General features: G+C 51.6%; 1 protein-coding gene across 12 annotated transcripts in view; it reads right to left on the bottom strand.

The window, feature by feature from the left end:
* Positions 1–21,578, bottom strand: part of AFAP1L2 (actin filament associated protein 1 like 2) — an 85,400-nt gene that overhangs the window by 25,292 nt on the left and 38,530 nt on the right. For 9 of the 12 annotated variants that reach the window (XM_036335906.1, XM_036335905.1, XM_036335908.1 and 6 more), the window contains 3 exons: positions 8,942–9,070; positions 2,303–2,377; positions 843–937 (listed from right to left, as the gene is read on the bottom strand). In XM_036335906.1, the coding sequence (XP_036191799.1) occupies positions 843–937; positions 2,303–2,377; positions 8,942–9,070 (299 nt within the window). The other 3 variants (XM_036335912.1, XM_036335913.1, XM_036335915.1) reach the window with 3 other exon arrangements.

Raw genomic sequence — 21,578 nt, 5'->3', positions numbered from 1 at the left:
CCTATGATTCCATAAATCCATCCTCCATCCATCCATCCATCCATCCATCCATCCATCCATGTGTGTGTGGCTCACTGTATGCAGACACAGGGCATTAAACACTGAACAAGACACAGTCCCTGTCCCAGGGAGCTTGTATCTAGCCTGAGAGGCACATTTCAAAGGTGGCAGTGCCGTGGAGGTGGTAACAGGACAGTGGGACGGACAGTAACTGGGGCGGGATGCCCGACGTCAGCAGGCCAGGGAAAGTCGATCTGAGAATGTCTAAGAGATGAGGCAGCAGCCACTGAAGAGCCAGTCCCAGGAGGTGCAACGTCCCCGAGGCAGGACCGACCGCGTGGCACAGTCCCCGTGCAGGGCGCATGCACAGAGGCCGGGGATGCAGGTGGGCCCCAATGGGCAGGCCGTGGGGCCGTGCTAGGAAGCGTGGGTGTTTTTCCTAAGTTCAGTGAGAGCTACTGGCTGATTCCAAGCAGGAGGCGCAGTGTGACGCGACGTACAATTCTGAAAGGTCACGTGGCCTGAGTTGGTAGCCACAGCGGGACATGGCCCCACATAGTGCTGGGTAAAGCGCCTGTCGTGGGCTCAGACACACTGTGGCGCTTGCTAGAGGGGCTCTCCCTCATCTCCCCCTTCCACTACCCTTAGCATCCCAGCACTGTGGTCCTGAGCAAATGACGTCACCTGCGGACAGGCTTACTTTGGCCCTGTCTCTCCCAGTGCCCGACACACAGTAGATACGCAGAAAAGGCCAGACATTGGACGGATGGATACCTGTGAAAACAACTGCAAGTTCACGGGGCCCAAGGCAGGGAAATCAGGGGTCTTGGGCCCACACTTACGGTCTTGGGGGGCGGGAGGTCCGGGAGACTCTTCTGAGGGGCCGTGGCGTGCTGGCGGGGCTCCCCGTTGGCCAGTGGGCTCCGCTCCTCCGGCGCTGTGGGCAGCAAGCAGAAGCTCCGGTGAGGGGTGCCAGCCTCCAGCCTCGCAGCAGGCCCTCATTACCCAGGAATGCCTGCTCACATGCCCCCTGAGTGCCGTTTGAGCAGGTGTTCATTACCCAGGCAGCCGGGGCTGCAGCCAAGGTTGTTTCCCCTCCAAGAATAGGGCGCAGCGGTGCCCCCGCCACAGATTCCTCAGGAGGAGCTGGTTTGGGGTCTGGCAGGCTCCGCACCCTCGCCTCCACCTGCCCCGTGTCAAAAACGGCCTGGCCGCAGAGCCCCAGCGCCCCGGGGAGCTGCCCTGTGGTCGCTATATTAAGCCACGCTGGGCTCCGACCCTGTGATTACAGCTCTTTCCTTCCCACAGTTTAGTGGGAAGGCCAGCGGCCCCGGGAGAGTGGCTGCTTCCATGCCGGTGCGTGCTGCTGAGCCCGGGCCTGGCCATGGGCAGGAGGTGGAAAAGCCACACTGAAGAACTTGACCACCAACCCCCCACCCCCCCACCCGCCATGTGCTTTTAAGGGAAAGGCACCCAAGGCTCATGAACACCCAATGGTGTCTGACCATTTCGGTCGGCGGCCCAGGCAGCCCTGGGACAGACGGGTGCGGGCAGGTCTGACGTCGAGGCTTTTCGGTGGCTGATGTTTAGGAGCTAAGATCTGAATAGGACGAAGGGCTTTGGGGTGCTGTGTTTCTGCCTCTCTCTAAGCCTCTGCCTTTGGGTAACAGGAGTTGGGAGATGGGCTTCTAACCCTCTCTCGTCTACAACTAGGCAGCCTGCAAACCTCCGATCTCCCTGGGGTCTGCCAGCTCTACTCCTGAGGTTTTCAAAGAGAAGTGGGGAGCAGACCTGAGCAGAGACTCAGACAGCCCGGAAGATAAAACATCCTGCTCAAGAGAACGCCTGTGAAAAAGCCTTTACTATTAAGGCAGTTGCTGACATCACCATTTCCTCCCCCCTGCCCTGCCCCCACCCCGACACACACATAACATCCAGACTTCTATCAAAGGACAGAAAGCCGGAACCATGGGATCAGCACCCTCCACAGCTGCCTTCTGAAAGCATCTGAATTATAACTTCCTATTCCTGGGACAATGCTGGGAAAGCTGAGAGGTTTTAGGAACAGATTCCTTAACCACGAGGGGGGACGCGAGACCTTTAAGAGGCAAGGAGGTGGCCCGATGAAACTTCCCAAAATACATCAACCCAAAATACCATTCACCAAAATGTGACTCTCAAAAATATCTCCGGGCCTGTCTGTGGTGCTGGCTGGGAGGACGGAGAGCTGGAACGTGACCAAGGTTCACACCTTCCCCTCTGCTGGGAGCTGGCCAGGCCATCGGCAGCCCCAGCCTCGTACCTTTGTCTTGGGACTCGGCATTCTGTGGCTTGTTGACCGTCACTTTGTTCATGTAAATGTACTCCTCATCAGAACCTGCAGGGAGAGGATGGAAGTTCATGTGATTCCGTGAAGGGAAAGGGCTCCCAGAGAGAAACGGTGTCCCCTAGAGACACTGTCATCTGCTTGGTTCCAGGAAAGACTCACAATATTTTGAGTTGACCAAAAGAGTCCAACATAAACAAAGAAATGCCAAGTTGCCGACTATTAGTTTACAGTTAGGGTACAGATGTCTTAAGGGGAAAGGCACCCACATCTCAAAGATTTACACCTCATATTCCACTCACCAGAGATTGCTCTGGGTTTCCTAGCATTTCATTTACACTGTAGAATGGTTCCTATCAGTCATTCTCACTCTAGTCTGAATTACTTGCCTGGGCTGACCAGAACAATGTCTATGTAGAAGATAGGTCACATTGAGGATCTGAAAGTTTAGCTCCCAGGCCTCTAGGTGGGGTGTCAATGTGGGGGGCCTGAGAAATCCAAAGCATGCGCTCTGGGTTTAGAGGGGTACATGTGCAGGGAACTGGCAATGGAGCACTTCCAGCCACCTGCTCTACCCTGCAGATTGTACCTTGCAGCAGCATATCCCTTCTCCTCCTTTCGAATCATTTCTGTGCAGGTTGCCACTTCCCCAGTGCCTGCCTGGGCAGAGAAAGGCTGGTCTCCTAACACTTGCTCAGCTGCTAACACCCAAGGACCCTTTCTCCAGGCGCCTGCACAGGAAGCTCATCCTGGTGTTTCTCCTCTTACAAACCCTCCTGCATTTTTTTCGAGCCTCTTAATTTGCATTTCCTAGAGACTGTGGCTGATAAATTCCAGTGGTTGGAGACCCTGTTACTGAGCCAAAGAACCCAATTCAAACCCCTGGCAAAGGAGGCAGTTCCGTGCCAGTCAGTTCCTCGCCACAGACCGCGTAGACTCCAGCCAACAGGCCCGGGAAAACAGTCCTGAGAACTCAGAGGAGCAGGAGGAGGATGCAACTGATGCGTCCTCCACCATCGGTCCGTGGATGGCCAGCTCGGTGCACAGCCCTGCCAGGACCGGTCAGCCACACCACCCCTGTCCCAAGGGCTGCAGGAGCTCATGGAGGAAACTATGAGGTCCCAACACAGTGAGCTACAACCGGCCTGTCTCCACCTACCGAGGTCCAGAGGGGCTGGGTCAGTATCTTCTGCAGAGCATGTGCAGGGGGAAAGGGCTCTGCAGGGGGGAGACTGGAGATGCTTTTCCATGAATAGTGTAATTCTGTACAAAACACCTAACCAGTGTGGCCTTGGTTTTCTTATCCGCTTCGTATGGAAAACAATCTTGATGAAATATTGCCTGTTTCTATTTAACTGTGAAGTTCAAGAGAACAAAACTCAAATATTAGGAAATTTGAAAAAGGAAGGTAATCTTATAACTGATGAAGATTAAAAATGGCAGCCTCGACCGGCTGGTGTGACTCAGTGGTTGAGTGTTAACCTATGAACCAGGAGGTCATGGTTCGGTTCCTGGTCAGGGCACATGCCCACGTTGTGGGCTTGATCTCCAGTGTGGGGCGTGTAGGAGGCAGCCGACCAATGATTCTCTCTCACCACTGATGTTCCTATCTCTCTCTCCCTCTCACTTCCTCTCTGAAATAAATTTAAAAAATACATATTTTTTTAAAAAAATGCCAGCCCAAGATATGGGCACTAACTCACAGTCTCAATAGTGGGAAAATGGTGAAACAAACGAACCATGGCACATCAACATACACAACAGCATGTTGCCTGTGACCATAAACGAATGACTGAATAGTGTGGGAATTGGCACAACTACTGGGAAGTGATTTTGGAGGATAATTTAATTGTACGTGTTCCTATTCTTTGACCCAGCATGTCCAACGCCAGAAATTTCTCCTGGAGACAAACTCCAGCATGTAAACATAATCTTACTTGAGGATGTTCACTGCAAGACTGTATGAGGTTTCTTAAAAAAACAAAAACTTAAATGCTCACTAATAGGAGACCATTTGAACAATACTGTTCATCCATGATGCTACCCAACAGTGAAAAATGAAGTAGGTCTAGGACAGCCAAGATGTACAGTTAAAGGGTCACATTTCAGAAGGGAAAAGCCATGTGAACTGTCAGCACGTAGAAATGCGCGCTGACAGCGATTATAAACGTAAAAACACTGCAAAGCCAAATACAGAGGCAGGCCCCAACCACAGGATATCCAGGGGACCCTGATAAAGATCACCAAAGGAATCTAAGGAACATAAATCATGCCTAATGTTCATTTTGCATTTCTTTCTCTTTTTTTTTCATCTTGTTGACTACGCCCACACTGCCACACGAAGAAATAAAAGGCAAAATACCTTTATTGTTTTAACTGTTGGCATTCTGAGCAGGTGCTTCCTCTGAGAGGGAGACTCATAAGCTCCAGAGAAAACTTGCATAGCCCGCCCTGCCTCCCTCCCCCGCGCCCCCAAGGTCTGTGTGTCTCCCACCTCAGGCACCCTGCAGGCCGTGGTCCAGTAGGTCCTTATTCTCAGAGGGTTGCTAATCCAGGGCCATCCAGGTTGGCAAGGAGGAGGCTCCCGGGACCGCCTGCAATCCTGGGAAGAGCCCAGTAAACGGGGCCCTCCCAGGGGAGGCTGCTGAGCTGTCCTGTGGCCAGGGAGCAGCTGCCCAGGGAGGGAGGACTCTCTCCTTCATTCCCAGATGTGCACCCAACACCAGCGCTAATCTAGGTGCGGGGACACTGTCTCTGCCTTTGGGGACCCAAAGTCTGTGGGGCGGAGGGCGTAGACCCAAATGGAGGAGTTAACGGGCGTATGGAAATAACAAGAGCCGACGGGGTGTTTGGAAGGAGCGCCCTCCTGCCCTGAGCCCATGTGTGCTTCCTGGGGGAGGGAGCCTGCCTATAGAGGGTGGTCCTTCCCCGGGAACGGGGTGAAGGGTGGGGAGGAGAGACACGGACCCTCTTTGCTGCAGTTGGATAGACAGAACATCTGAAGCTCTTTCCAGCAGAGGGGCAACCCTGAAACTTCCCTACAGTCCCTGAGCGGGATTCTCGGGGGGGGCGGGGCTGGGCCCTCACTGGTAAAGGCAGGAACAAACAGCAGGCCCCAATATATAGACCTCGCCATGCAGACAAAAAGCAAAGTTAGTAGAGAATTTGTGTTGCAGAAAGAAAGCAAAAGATGGAAAATTCCATCCGAAAAGTGTCAAACCCACGAGAAACAACAGCTCAGCCAGCTGTCTCAGCCATCAGCCGCCTCTACCTCCACGCTCCGTCAGGCTGAGCTCATTTTCTGGAGGATGCACGGTGAGGCTGAGAGCAAGACGGGTGCTGCAGTTTCGGGGGGGCTTTGGATTCTGTCCCGTGCGGTCCAGGTTAATCTGGCACCGTGGGGCTGGAGGAAAGCACAGTGGTAGGCGCACCTGCCCAGGCCTGCCCGGGCACCACGGCCACGGGCCTCACGCAATTGATGTCCCAAGCCTCGGGTCCCTTGTTGGTAAGATGGGGACAACAACAACTCCCTCGCTGACTTGGGAAAGGAACTGGATGATAGAGACCATGACATTGTATAGGCTGAGCACAGTGCTGGAACCCGGTCAATGCACAAAAAATGTTATAACCACTCTGTGGTCAAGAGGATGCGCCAATGGGACCAGAGGGAAGTTTTCAGGGGCTATTAGTAGTGACTGTCACAACCTTAAGACTAGAAGGGGCTACCACAGGCCTTGGTGTGGCTGTGCACCTGTATTATTAGCAGCCGGGGTGGCGCTCTGGGGTGCATTGCACTGGGAGGCTGTGGGATCTCAGCAGCCTCCTGCAGGCCTGTGAGCTGCAGAGACCAGGTGGGAACACACAAAGATCAAGTGTGAAACCAAGGCCACCCTACTGCAAGGGCCACAGCACATTACACCAACAAGGGGAACCCCCCCCCCCCGCCCCCGGAGCTCTGCAAGAGTGGTCAGAGCGAAGCACCAGGGTTCAGACCCCATCACAGAGGTGCTTTCCAGTTCCCACCAGAGATTCTACATCCCTGCACATTCTCAGGTCAGAGCACACAGCGATGGGCTGGGAAGTGTGCTGTTTCAAGGTTCCGCTGATGGCCCTAGCCAGTTAGCTTAGTGGATGGAGCATCAGCTCCCAGTAGGGAGCATGCAGGAGGCAGCCAATCGGTGATTCTCTCTCATCATTGATGTTTCTTTCTCTCTCTCTCTCTCTCTCTCTCTCTCTCCCCCCCCCCTTCCTCTCTGAAATCAATAAAAAATCCTATATAATAAAAGGCTAATATGCAAATTGACCGAATGGTGGAACAACTGGTCGCTATGACGTGCGCGGGCCTAAGCCAGCAGTCAGACATCCCCTGAGGGCTCCCGCACTGCGAGAGGGTGCAGGCTGGGCTGAGGGATGCCCCGCCCCCCAGTGCACAAATTTTGTGCACCGGGCCTCTAGTAATAATAATAATAAAAGATCCACTGATGCCCAGCCGGCATGGCTCAGTGATTGAGCATTGACCTATGGACCAGGAGGTCACAGTTCGATTCCCGGTCAGGGCACACGCCCAGGTTGTGGGCTCGATCCCCAGTGTGGGGCATGCAGGAGGCAGCCGATCAGTGATTCTCTCTCATCACTGATGTTTCTATCTCTCCCTCTGCCTTCCTCTCTGAAATCAATACAAAAAAAAAAAAAATCAAAATTAAATAAATAAAAGATCCGCTGATGAATCCTCTTGCAGGTGATTCATGCCTCTCTACCTCACCTGCTCTGTGATGTGGCTTTCCCATCTGCCATTCCCACCTTTGATGTGTGGCTGACCAGCACTCGGGCAGGCTGGCAGACGCTCACTACAAAGCCAGGAGCCTGGGAACCAGGGGCTGGCCTGGAGCCCAAAGACCGAGCGGCTCAAGGAGAACGCCTCTGATGACAGGCGGAGGGAGCCAGGATTGTTTCACCGGGAGAGCAAGCTGCCGGGCAGGTAGCAACATGTTCAGCTTTACGACGTCTCTGTAATTCAGAGAACAGAAACTAGTTCCACTGGGAACAAAGAAGAGGGAAAGGGACCGTGGCGTGTGGCCTGGCAGGTTCAGGGTGGACGAGGGAGAACTTCCTGACTCTGAGCAGGTGCACGCCCCCGGCCTGGCACGGATGAAGGCTGCTCCTGCCGCGAGGCAGATGGAGGACGCGCCCTCTGATGGCCCCTCTCTGTCCGCGAACATCACTTCCGATCCTCAAGCGCCCGAGATAAAAATAAACTCAGCTCAACTGTTATGACTTCACACAAAGGCTTTTCTATTTAAAAAAAAAAAAAAAGACAATCGGAATGTGCTAGAAACGAAACCATGTGTCCATAAGAAGACGCGTCCAAGAACGTTCAGAGCGGCCTTATTCACGATGGTCCCAATGTGTGCAACCGGAATGTCCACCACCGAGTGACTGGAGCAGCAGATGGTGGCATCGGCGCAGAAGGAAACACCCCTCAGCCACGAAAGGGAGAAACGGCTGCCACGCCCCAGCGCGTGGATGAATCTCCTGAGCGAAAGAGGCCAGACATGATGTGCACACTGAACCATGCCATTCACGTGAAGCTCAAGGGCGGGCAACGCTGACCTATGGTGGGAGAAATCCGGACCGTGGTTGCCATGGTGTGGGGGAGGGGGGGGTTCCCTGGGAAGGGGCAAGAAAGAACTTTCTGGGATGATAGGAATATTCTGTGCCTTGTTTTGGGTGGTCGGGACACAGGTAGTAGACAACTGTCAAAACCCAACCAATTGCATACTTATGAACTGTGTACTTGGTTGTGTGTTAACACGGACCTCAGTAAAAAAGGAAGAAACTATGAACTCAGCATTCTGTGATTTGCAAATTCTTAAAACTGTGTTTTCCCATTTTCTCTCGGGCTGTATGACACAGTGGCAAGTTATTCAAACTCTCCTGGCCTCAGTTTCCGCCTCTGTCATCACAGCCAACCTCAGAGGACTGTCTTGAAGATGAAACAAGTTAATACGTGTGCAAGAGGGAAGCCCTCAATGAAGCCTCAGCTATTATTACAAGACTTTATTATCCCTGCTCTACTTTCAACCAGTAAGGAAAAGTGCTTTGAAAACACTCTGTTGAAAACCTCACTCGTGGCTGATGTGTTGAGTGGTTGGAGATTTCTGGGCTCCCATTCAAGTCACATCCCTCCTCCACTGTTGTTATGGGCTGGACTGTGTTTCCTCCAAATGCATATGTTAAATCCTAGCCTTCAGGAGCTCAGAGGAGGGCTGACCGTGGAGAAGGGGTCTTGAAAGAGGTGATTAACGTTAAATGAGGCCACTGGCGTGGGCTGACCTTGTAAGAAGGGAGATTTGGACACAGACAAGCACAGAGGGAACACGGTATAGAGACCCAGGGAGTAGGCAGCCATCTCCAAGCCAAGGAGAGAGGCCTCCCAAGGAACCAAATCTGGAGACACGTCGATCTCAGGGGTTTGGCCTCCAGGACTGTAAGGAAACATATGTCTGCTGCTTAAGCCACCCAGTCTGTGAAACTTCATTATGGTAGCCCTCGTCAATACAACCATCATCTGTCCATTCCCACCGGGACCTCTCCCAGGCCCTGGGCCTCACTTACTGCTGCTTTTGATGTACAGGCGGAGGAGCTCGGCCAGACCACTCTTCCTCTCCACGGCTGTGCTGCTCAGGCTCTCCTGGTCCAGGATCTTGAGGAAGTCCTCCAGCTCCGTCAGCAGCTGCTCCAGGGCTAGAGAACAGAAGAAGCCTTTACAGTGGCTGCCTTCTTAAAGGCCTAGCTCTGACACACACAGACCCCACCCACCCCTGGGCCCTGCAGCATCTCACCATGAACTCTCTGGTCCTAAGGGGAGGGGTTTGGGGTAAGGCCTGGCAGCATGTGGGATGCCCAGTGCCAGGGTCTTGGGGAGAGGAAAACAGGCTCTCAGCCAACGATGCAGGTCTACCATTTGCTGGAGTGACAGTGGCCGAGAGGGTCCAAGTAAGCCCATAAGACCATGAGAATTTGGAAACAGAATTTCCTTCCTAGATAAAGGCCAATTAAAATAGCTCAGCATCTAGAGAATTTGAACACAGATCAAACCCGTAACCGTCAGAAGAAGTGCTATGGTTGACCAGTTGTTCATTCTTTCCCCCAGGATGGGGAAACACAGAATCACTCCAAGGAGATGACACAGTGATCCCTCTGTCCCTGCAGAAATATGGATGGCCCATCAAAAGCCACGCGTAGCAAATAAACCCTTGTCCTGAGTTTCTTCAGTGATCGGGCCACCTCAGTTGTCACCACGTCCAGCATCCCCCTCCAGGAGGGTCCTGGTCCCATGGATCCAGTTATCAGTACATCTCCCTCAAGGGCCACCGCCATCGAAGCACTCATCATTTCCCAGCTGGAAGCACCTTGCAGAAATGCTAGTACAGAGGGCAACAGTCTAGGACAGTGATGGCGAACCTATGACACCTCTGACACGCGAACTCATTTTTTTGGTTGAGTTTTCTTTGTTAAATGGCATTTAAATATATAAAATAAATATCAAAAATATAAATCTTTGTTTTACTATGGTTGCAAATATCAAAAAATTTCTATATGTGACACGGCACCAGAGTTAAGTTAGGGTTTTTCAAAATGCTGACACGCCCAGCTCAAAAGGTTCGCCATCACTGGTCTAGGAGCAGGGCGTTCACCAGTGTTGTTGTTGACGTTCATTATCAGCAACCTAAATCTCCACTAAGAACAGGGCGGCCGGTCCGGTATGCTCAGTGGTTGAGCTTCGACCTATGAACCACAAGGTCATGGTTCAATTCCCAGTCAGGGCACAGGCTGGGTGTGGGCTCGATCCCCAGTAGGGAGCGTGCAGGAGGCAGCCCATCAATGATTCTCATTCATCACTGATGCTTCTCTCTCCCTCCCTCCGTCTCCCTCTCTGAAATCAATAAAAAATATATTTTAAAAAAAAGAACAGGCACTGCATTTGCTGACAGGTTCATCATCCTGGCTCTCCCTGCCTCCCTGGCTCTCAAGAACATGCTCATTAGTGGAAGCCGGCTCCTTGAGGGCCTAAACAGTGCTTTCCAACCACTGGGATGGCCTGGAGGGCTTTTACAAATACGATGTCCCCCGGCCGGTGTTGCTCAGTGGTTGAGCGTCATCCTATGAACCAGGAAGTCATGGTTCAATTCCTGGTCAGGGCACATGCCCAGGTTGTAGGCTCGATCCCCAGTGTGGGGCGTGCAGAAGGCAGCCGATCAATGATTCTCTTTGATGGGTTTTTTTCTTTCTCTCTCCCTCTCTGAAATCAATCAAAATACATTTTTTTAAAAATCCAGGTGCCCAAACCCACCCTAGATGGATGAGTAGAATCTCTGGGAGTGGAGCCCAGGAGCCAACAGTTCTTAAGCCTCCGCACATCATTGCAAGGTTGCAGCCAACTGAGAACCACAGGTCTCAACCCAGTGCCAGGCACCACAGCCACAGGGACCCTCCTCCCCATGACAGCAACTCTAAGTCCAAATTGGCCCTCCATCACCTGCTGTGGGAACGCTGAGCAGTCCCACGACCACACCAAGCTCTGAGACCACCACGGGGGCCTGCCCATCTCACAAGGGGGTTGTGAGTGACAGGTCTGCGAAGCTTTTCACCACTGTGCTTGGGAAGTGCTACACCAGCCACACGGAGTGTTGTCATCATTGCATCCTGATTTTCCTTCTCACCCCTTGGCATCATTATGTATTTATTTTTCCCCGCTGCCAGCAGTCATCTCTAAGCTCCCCTTCAGAAAAAAAAAACAACCACACCAGAATCTTGCAATGTAGCATTTCCTACTGGATGTGCCTCCTAAGGGAGAGGAGGGGAAGAGAGCCACCTCTTCAAAGAAGCCCTCCCTGACCACCCTGTCCAAAGTAGATATTTCTTGTTGTCTTTCATTTTTAATTTTTATTTTTTAACTTAGCAGCTTCCTCTTACCTTCATAGCCCCAATCACAACTTACTAACAATATGAACATAAACGATTTTATATAAAAGTTTAAAATGAGGAAAATTAGCAATGAATAAAATAGGAGTTTTATTTATTTTGCTCATTTTTGAGTTGTATTTTTCTCCCCCACCCTAGCCTGGTCTGTTAGCTCAGTGGAGCTGGGACCACATCTGTCTTGCATCTTTGCCATCTCACACTGTCGTACGTGTGGAATGAATGAATGAATGAATGAATGAGCTTATAGATACCTGCTAGTTGACAACTCTAGGAGGTGAGCATCACTCCATTTTGCAGATGTGAACCTAGCAGTCCAGAGAAGGCCCGCAAGGCCCACGGCAGAAAAGGTACCAGCAGAGCTTCCAGAGTCCACTAATGAGTAAAATCAGGCGAGACCCCACAGTGTGCCCGGCACTGGGCTGGGCCTCAGCCTAAACTTACTGGAAAATTAAAAAGCAGAGCCAGGAGAGCGTGGTCCAGCCTTTTACAAGCTCATTAGCAGGACAAGACCTGCACCGGTGGAGCAAGGCACACCACCAAAAAGTCGAGAGTCAAGTGGGAGACACCAGCTTCAAATGTGATAGGAGATCAGACAAGTACACAGCCTTCTGCCTGGAAGGCTTCTGGGAAGAGGCGGCGGTAGGGTCAGGCCTTGGGTTATTTTTTGGTTTGGTTTTGCACAGCTATTCATGAGTTTCCTGTTGAGCTTAAAGAAGTCAAACCAGGGCAAACAAAGGATGAATGAGAGGACGCTGACCCTGAGCCTTGAACTCAACTACAGTGGAGAAGAAAAAGTGAAAGGGCCTGGCAAGGCCGTTGGGGTCTCAGCTGCATTTTTCCTGACCCCCTGAACTTTTTGAAGCTGTTCAGCTGTTGCTTGTGCGGGGGAGGGGGGGGGGGCGCGGAATAAAAAGGCACCCAAACGGAAAGTGTCTCTTCTCTTCCACATCCTCAACTATTCCCCAAAGCTGCGCGATTCCTGGAAAACAGCCTTTGTTTATCTTCACATCAGCAAATGTGTACTAAGGCAAAGGGGAGAGAGCTGTGCCCTGGGGAGACAGATGTGACCCAGATGGGGTACCCAGCCCTTTCAGGGGCCCCCTGTCTGGAAAGAGGGCAGTAAACATGCAGGGAGAGAACTGAAGCGACTCAGGGATGTCCCAAGGATCGGGAATGTACCAAGGGAGGAGAGACACACTTCGGGGTTATCGGGGACAGGAGTTTAGACGCTGGCCCTGGAGGCATGAGGAGGAGCTCACCAGCCAGAGGCAGAGGCACTTCAGGAAGAGAGGATGAGATGCTCAGAAGAGTGTTTGAGAAACCACACAGAGCGCTGTGTCTCAGGGGCCCAAGGAGCATGGGCAAGGCGGGGGGCGGGCCTCCAAGGGGAGAAGGTGGTCCCTGAGGCCACAAATACAGGTCACAGGGGCTGGATCTGTTTGGCTAGCGAGTCAGTATGGAAAGCTGCAGGGCCTCTGGGCAATGCAGTAGGGAAGGCCGGGGAACACTGTCCTTCAGGAGGGCTAGGGACAGGCTAGCTCTGCAAATAGGGAGGACAGTGGAAGGGGACCAGGGACCAGGAGCCGAGGCAGGGAGGCCAGCGAGATGACTGCCCCAGGGCAGCTGGACACGGCGAGCCCGTGTACGACCCTGCACCCCCACCACCTCCCATTCCAGCAACCACTGCGAGTGCACATGGTGGCAACGGGCTCCCGAGGCTGACCTGTGGCCTAGCTCGGACACACCCGCAGTTCGGAGCGGCACTGGGGCTCACGTGCACGTATGCACCAGCCAAGGCACGTGCTGCCTGCCACCTGCCGAAGGTCTGTCTGGATCACGGCGTCTGGGTCCCGTTCCACCACAGTCGCCAAGGCAGGGGAGGTGGCGGAGGGGCCGGGCTCGAGATAGGACAGGGAGAGCCATGGGCCCTGGTGATCATTCCAGCAGATGGAGGGACTGTGAGAGAAGACACCCCTGGGTGACTGAGAGAAGCAGAATGCCATCAGACACACAGGCTGGGGACACGGCCATGACCCGGCAGCTGTGGTCCCCAGCCAGTCGGGGAACGGAGGCGCCAGGCAGGTAGTGGGGGGAGCAGACACCCTCCTTTCCCTCTAAAGCGGCTGTGCTAGGTGAACGGTAAGCAACAGCATGAAAGAAACTCAGGACCAGGAACCAGAGTCCCCACGCCCAGGGTGCCATTTCCCTCCTCTCTGGGTCTGCACCCAGGTCCCTTCTGCACACAGTCACCCGGGACCAGGGGCACTCAGCTTTCTTGCCATCCTTGCCTCCGTGGATTCCTCACTGTCAAAGCCAGTTGCCCACGGTCATCTCTGTGTGAGCCAGGTCTGTATCTCAGGCAGCAGGCAGGCAGCAGCTCTCTGGTCAAGGGTCAGCCGCAGTAGGTTTGGGCCTGTGACAAGGTGCTGAGCACGACAGGGGCCAGCGATCCTGCTGCGATCACACCCTCTGGGGCCCAGCGACAGGCTCTTGGAAATAACAATCGACAAAAGCGAGGCCCCGAAGACGTGCACCAACCCCGTTGACATTTTCCAACCCTCGGAGTTGAGGGGCGGGCAACCCCTTGAGGAATGTGGCTGTTTCATTGAGGCTGTGGAATGCTCAGCCCGTTCCCCACCCCCACCCTTCTCATTCTGGTCTCTTCCTCTTCTTCCAGCCGAGGGAGGGAGGGGAAAAATAAGTGTGTTGTTCACTCTGGACACTGTAGGCCCTTGTGCGGGCTTTGCATCCTGGCTCTGTTCAAGTTCAGGGTTGTCTGCTCAGGGTCTCGCACATCGTCAATAAGATGGTTGTTCAGGGCCCACGCAGGGCCGGGCGGTTCAACTGCTCATTCACGGCCCTTGGCCCCGGCCAAGCTCTGCCTGCAGATGACCTCCTCCCCCGGCTTCCCTCATCTTGAGGCTGTCTTGCTTCTGGGCCCCTGGGTCCCCAACCCTACTACTGTCTTCCCAACAAGCCCTTCGCAGCTCCCCTGCTGCGTTCTGCACACATTTTAATTTACTTGCCTGCCTTTGCTGAAGACCCATAGCTGAGCCCGACTCTCCTTCCAGGAAATGAAGCCGATCTAGGCTCTAAGCCAGTGATGGCGAATGTATGACACGCGCATCAGAGGTGACACGCGAACTCATTTTTTTGGTTGATTTTTCTTTGTTAAATGGCATTTAAATATATAAAGTAAATATCAAAAATATAAGTCTTTGTTTTACTATGGTTGCAAATATCAAAAAATTTCTATATGTGCCACGGCACCAGACAGAGTTAAGTTAGGGTTTTTCAAAATGCTGACACGCCGAGCTCAAAAGGTTCGTCATCACTGCTCTAAGCATAAAGACACACAACCCTCTCTTCACCCCAACAGTCAAGATCAAGCCCCTGGGCGGATGATCCCCATGAACCCGACCGCTGGGGACCAACCAAAGTTAGGGACCTGGTAAAAGTTCCTGTGGAAAGCAAAAGCATGGAGGGCGGAGTTCCTGAACATAGAGAATCCAAACCCGGAGCCGGCCTTTACCACGTGCCTGCATGTGCTTAGCGTGTTCATAGGAAGTCGGTCTTTTCTACGTCTTTCTGTTACGGTCATAATACACGCACAGCACGAAAGTCACCATTTTAACCATGTTCAAGTTTCCAATTCAGTGGCACCGAGTATATTTGCATTGTCATGCAGCCATTGTTTTTATCACCGCAAACAGTTGCTCCCCATCCCCTCTTCCCCCAGATTTGTGGCAACCACAGTCTGCTTTCTGTCTCGATGGGTTTGCCCATGTGGATATTCCATGTAAATGGAATCACATAACATGGGCTTTTTGTGACTGGCTTCTTTCACGTAGCATGTTTTTGAGGTTCCTCTGTGTTGTAGCATGTACTAGGTACCTTGTTCCTGCTTATGGCTGCATTATGTTCCATTGTGTGGGTATACCACATTCTATTTATCCATTCATCATTAATTAGGAAGTGAGGCTTGTTTTTTAAAACAAAAATTTTTAGTAGAGGTAGAATTTCTTTACAGCAACATCCTCGGTTTACACTGTACAGTTCTAGAGTTTTGACAAACACACATGTGGTAACTACCACCACAATCAAGATATCGAACATTTCTATCACACCGCCCCCCCCCCCCAAAGTTCCTCTGTCCCTTTGCAGGTGACCCCTTCCAGACTGTCAGGCCCTGGCAACCTGCATACCCTTTGGAGTCTGACTCCTTTTACTTAACACATTGTGGACGGATCACGAGAATTCTCATGTTTTCTGTTCCAAGGCTTGTGACCAATCACGAGAATTCTTTAAAAAGACATTAGCTTTTAAGAACATGTAATAAATAACTTCAAAATGCAATGGGTATTTAATTTTAAGACGTGCCTTTAATATTTATGTAAAACGGTTTTTGTACTGGTTCAACAGAAACTTATCTGGCTACTGGGTACAACTAGCAATAAAACTACTGATCCCCAATATGTTAAACATAAGGCCTTTGAGAATTACCCAGGTTGCTGCATGTCTAAGAAGTTTCCTTTAGCCCGGCCGGCGTGTCTCAGTGGTTGAGCATCAAATTATAAACCAGGAGATCACGGTTCGATTCCCGGTCAGGGCACATGCCTGGGTTGCAGGCTCAATCCCCAGTGTGGGGCGTGCAGGAGACAGCCAATTAATGATTCTCTCTCATCATTGATGTCTCTGTCTCTCTCTCCCTTTCCCTTGCTCTCTGAAATCAATGAAATATATTTTTAAAAGTTTCCTTTTAACGGCTATATAGTATTCCATCGTGTGGCTCTAAGAAGCCCACGTGTCTCCACATATCCACAGACTTCCTCCGCCAGGTGCTTCTGCACAGCCGGTTCCCGGGCCCTGACACGCTTGGTCGCGCTCTTGAGCGTACCTACTGCTGACTCAGAGGACACGCCTGCGTCACACACTTCGTGGGTGACCAGTCCGGTCACGCAAACAAAGGTAAAGCGGTGCCTCTCCGCAGTGGCTGCACACCGGAATCAGCAGGGAGTTTACAACATTCCCCATGCCTGGGCGCACTCCCGACATCCTGTGTAATCGTTCTGGGTGTGGTCTGGGCCTCGGGAGCGTTCAAAGCTTCCAGGTGATCCTGACGTGCAGCCCAATTATGAGCCACGGAGATAAATAAAGGTGTGCTTGTTGCTTCATGAACAGTCTTACTTGGTCAAACTTGTAAGATTCCTTAGAAAACAAATTTCTATAGTGCTTTCAGGCTCAATTCTGGTTTTACATGTACCACTGCCTAGGTTCACGCCTGTTTAAAATAAAGTCAGATACACCTGAGTATCGGTTTTCCCCCGTAACGTCCTTTCCCTTCTGGACAGGAAGGACGTAGACGGCAAGGACCACGATGTCTGTATGTCCTCACATCCCTGAACTCAGGTCTCGGGCCTCCCGGAACAGAGAGCTCTCATCACTGACAACCAGCACCCAGAAGGCTCGCAGGCCGCCCTGCATCTGTCCTCGAGCCTGCCTGCTGGGGCCTAGGAGACCTGAGTTAGAAACAGAAAGAACTTTCTCCCGGATAAACGCTCCCGGAGTTTTTCTTTATCTCCAACGTCACGAAAAGGCGAGGGGGCGAGGGCTCTGCTTCATTCACTAGCACTGCGGCCGCCCCGCTCCCTGCCGGGCCTGACCTGGGCTCAGCCTGTCTTCATTTTTGCGAGCTCTGTTTTTTCTCACCCATCCCGGAGTCTCATCACTTAGAACTTCCCCAACAGGAGGCCGCCCTCTGCATTCCCAGGTCGGCCGTGCGGGCTGAGATGGGACAGGCGCCTTGCTGCTGCTTGCACTACTGGAAAAACAATTCGAGTTGCTGACCTCCCCGATGGAACAAACCTCCCCAGAGCAGAATTCCATCCCCAGCTCCAGAGCCAGCTGGAACCAGAGCTGCTCAGAAGGGCCCCCCCGGAAACCCACACAGTAAAAGCCGAAGACTCAAACCAAAGGCAGTGAGGCAGAGGGGCCGAGGCCTGCCCAGGGCCACCTGCGCTCGGCCTCGGCCTGCTCAGATGCACCACCTGTCCATTCAGCCCTACAGCACATGGGCAATCATTTGGCGATTCTCCCATTTTATTGTTTTCTGTTTGTCCCATGAACGCAAATCCTTTGTCTCCAATGAAATTGAAAGCTCTTCTGATTTGCTTTCCCCCACTGTGGAAATTCTCTGCTGTACATGAGGCTTAGACACACACACACACACACACACACACACACACTCACACAATCCACCTCCTAAAGAAAACCCCCTACTAAAAGGTTCTGGGCTGCTCTGTCCAGCAGGCCTGGGCAAAGGGCTCACCAATCCCTGGTCACAATCCCAGTCCCTATGGGGGCCCACTGGCATCTCTAGAATGAGTTCTTGGCAGCAGATGGAGCTGGGAGCATGGAGGCATCTCCCACCTGGATGATGCTCTGGTGGGATTTTCTCAAGGATGCAGGTGGGAAGGGCCTGGAGGCCGTTGCTCCTCTCTGGGCCTGAAGCTTTGAACGCACACTCATAACCCATGAGTGTGTGCAGTGGATATTTGTTGCTTTGCCCCCTTTCCCATGGCTCACCTGCCTTTTTTTATTTGCATCCCATTTTTCTTTGGGAATAAAACCCAACATATATTTGTGATTTGGGTGGGACCAGAGCTCCACTCCCGACTAGAAAGGCAGCCGCATGACCTTGGACCTGGCTTGTCAGCATGCTTCATTCCCCCAGCCACAGCGACTGGCTTAGGGATGGCCTCGTGAGCAGAGGCAAGCCAGTGAGCATCAGCCTTGGGACTCTTCCTGGAACTCCTAGGAAGTCTCCTTCTCCAGGGTCTCTGAGCTGCTAGGATGTCAGCCTGTTGTGGTCATCCATCCCCGGGAAGAGGGAAGACAGAGATTCCTGACGACATTTCAGCCCCAACTCAAACTACCTTTCCCCTCCTCCACTTTGCTACCTGTGCCTAAGACACCCCAATCTGTGATGAAGGCAGATTGAGCTGGGTCTCCTTTGCTTACCAACAGAGCGTGAACGCCACCGCACACATTTTGACCTTGGAATCTGAGTCGGGCAGTCTGCATATCCAATTTCAGTTCATCTCGTGAGGTAGGCACTGTGCTCCTACCATCCCCATTTCACAGAGGGGAGAGCTGAGGCCAAGGGAGGGCCACACTGCTCAGAATCCACAGGCCCTTCTGGCCCAAGTCTAGACTCATTATTCCATTCACGAGTCTACTTTATATCCATTAATTACTTATTAAAACAGACTGTCCAGAGACTGGCATTCAAAAATAATCTAATGAAAGCAACGTGTGGGGAAAGATCCAAGGGGGAAAAGGCACCCTGAGAAGCTTGGGATCAAATGTCACCGAGGCCTAGAGTGAGGGCAGAGGACAAGCGGGCAGAGGGCAGCGGAGACCATGTTCTGCCAGCCTCAGGAATAAGACAGGGCTGGAGACCGGAAGGGGGAAGTCCGAAGGCTCCCAGAGGAGATGCGTGGCAGGGCGCGACTACCGGGGGAATGAAAGGGTCTGAGCAAGACCCTTCCCTCATTCCAGGCCCTGCAGGTGGATTTCAAGATAGCCAAGCCCTCCAGGGCAGCCTGGGGGCAAGCAAGGGCAAAGCTACAACTCTTGGCTCAGGATGCAAAACAGGTGCGGAGGGAATGCCAGACCCAAGGACAAAACAGCTGATAAGACGGGTAGGGCGATGGTGAAGGATCTGCCTAACTAAAATGGTCCTTAATGTTAGGAAGAGTGGAGAAGCAGAAGTCCCCACACCAAGGAGCAGTTTTAAGAAAGCGGCAGTTTTCTCAACAATAAAGGATTATTTTTAGAAAGAAAAAGAAAGAAAGCGGCAGTTCTCAATGGCTGTTTAGCTGGACTAACCCTGCTTCCACTGATCTTCTTGCCTCTACTGGATGGAAACTGATCACCAGGCCAAGAGCCATATAGAATCCCTTGACGTGTGCCTGGCCAGCGTGGCTCAGTGGTTGAGCGCCGACCTATGAACCAGAAGGCCACGGTTAGATTCCCGCTCAGGGCACAAGCCCGGGTTTCAGGCTCAATCCCCAGTAGCGTGCGTGCACAAGGCAGCCGATCAATGACTCTCATCATTGATGTTTGTATCTCTCTCTCCCTTCTTCTAAAAAAATAAAAATAAAAATCCCTTGATGTGAACTCCATCATCTTGGAATCGGTTCGTTTATTGGCCTTGCAGGAGTTAGAATCAATAACAAATGGAAGTCAACTGTTTTGGTCTACTTAGCATTCTTCCTCCTTTCTCTGGGCAATGGGCAGGCCCATTCCAGGTTTAGCTGACCCCACCTGAGCCACAGGAGGTGGGGATAGAGCTGAGGACTGGCCATCCTTCAGGCCCCAGGGATGAGTTTGAGCAAGGCCACAATTTCCCCCAGGACTTGCTCTCTGGGCTTTGGGAGAAAGAGGCCTCTCTTCTCTTTGGATTGCAAGCCATGAGGATGATACTGGAGCTGCAGTCTGAGAATGAGGCCTGTGCAAAGCTCATATCTAGAGAAAGACACAGCTCGCATTGCTAGAGTCCCTAGATCCAGCCATGCCTGAAGCTAGCTTTGCACTTGACAACTACATACATCCATAAATTCCCCTCTTCACATGAGCTGGGTTTTAGTCACTGATGCCAAAAAGTGTTTGTCAATAGGGAAGTGAAAGCTGGGCACTCCAACCACCTGGCCAAGACCACTCTAGGCTTTTAATGAATTAATGCAAAACCACAAAAAATTCACAGGACTGTGGGCAGGTGGGCCTTTTAAAGATCCTCCTCAAGCCCTTGCTGGTTTGGCTCAGTGAATAGAGCATCAGCCTGAGGACTGAACGGTCCCAGGTTCGATTCCGGTCAAGGGCACATGCCAGGGTTGCAGGCTTGATCCCAGGAGGGTACGTGCAGGAGGCAGCTGATCAATGATTCTCTCTCATCATTGATGTTTCTATCTCTCTCTCCCTCTCATTCCTCTCTGAAGTCAATAAAAATATATTTTAAAAAAATAATAAAACATTAAAAAAAATAAAGATCCTCCTCAAATTCACCTGGCCTCTGAGAGGGGCTCACTTAGTGACTGATGGTGTACAACGGTACTAATTCCTTTTGCCACTAGCCACATGTGGCTACTGAGCAAGTGAAAAGTGGTTAGCATGACCTGAGATCTGCTGTGCATGCAAAGATGGAATCTCAAAGAGCGTAAAATACCTCAACCATTTTAACATATTGATTACAGGCTGAAATGATGGGGTGTTGGATGTACGGAGTTAAAAAAAAAACATAGTCTTAAAATTAATTGGGACGACACTGGTGTGAAACAGCTCTGCTAGACTCAGAGCCTTATCAAAGCATGAAAAAAGTCATCCATCGGCTAACACCAAACAGTGTTCAGAGAGAGAAAGGGACTTCACCAAAGTCACACCGCTAGTTTGCAGAAGGCTAAATTTCTTAGATCTGCCCAGGGCTTTCCAAACTGAAATTCACGTTGTTTTGTATTGTAGAGAACAGGGAAAGAAAGAGGGTCATTCTTTAATGAGAGCAGGGGACAAGGGCCCGGAAAAGGCAGCCCTTCTAAATGTGCTGCCGGTGACTCGCCAAGGTGAGAAGGGGCGAGAAGGGGCGAGCGGTGGGAAGTTCTCTCCCCAGGAAACCGGCTGTGACCGGGATGAGAAAGATGTGGCTGCTCGGTGCAGGCTGTACTCTGTCTACATGAACAAAGCCAGTTACGCGTCACAGAAATATTCTAAAGTCAGCCCCCGAAGCCCCATTGTACAAACAATATGAAGGTATCACGGAGTTTTGAGTTGGATCATTGTTTTTGTTTAATGTTTCAGCCAAAATTTGTCCAGGGAAATCGCTGATGTACGATTTCCGCCTCTTCCAGTGCATTTCAGTTTTGGGAGAAACATTTTTGAGTTTGCATTTGGCTCTTTTTTAAAAACTTTTAAAAATCCTCATCCAAGGATATTTTTCCCATTGTCTTTCTTCCTTTCTTCCTTTCTTTCTTTCTTTCTTTCTTTCTTTCTTTCTTTCTTTCTTTCTTTCTTTCTTTCTTTCTCTTTCTTTCTTTCTTTCTTTCTTTCTTTCTTTCTTTCTTTCTTTCTTTCTTTCTTTCTTTCACAGACAATGGAAGGGAGGGATGGGCAGGAGGAGGGAGGGGAGAGAGAAACATCAATATGAGAGAGACACATCGATTGGTTGCCTCCCACACACACGCCCCAACCAAGGCTGGAGATGGAACCTGCAACA

The sequence above is a fragment of the Myotis myotis genome, unplaced genomic scaffold (assembly GCF_014108235.1).
Source record: "Myotis myotis isolate mMyoMyo1 unplaced genomic scaffold, mMyoMyo1.p scaffold_m19_p_15, whole genome shotgun sequence".
Classification (NCBI taxonomy): Eukaryota; Metazoa; Chordata; class Mammalia; order Chiroptera; family Vespertilionidae; genus Myotis; species Myotis myotis.
The sequence above is the reverse complement of the archived record's forward strand: the minus strand, read 5'-3'. Positions and strand labels throughout refer to the sequence as shown.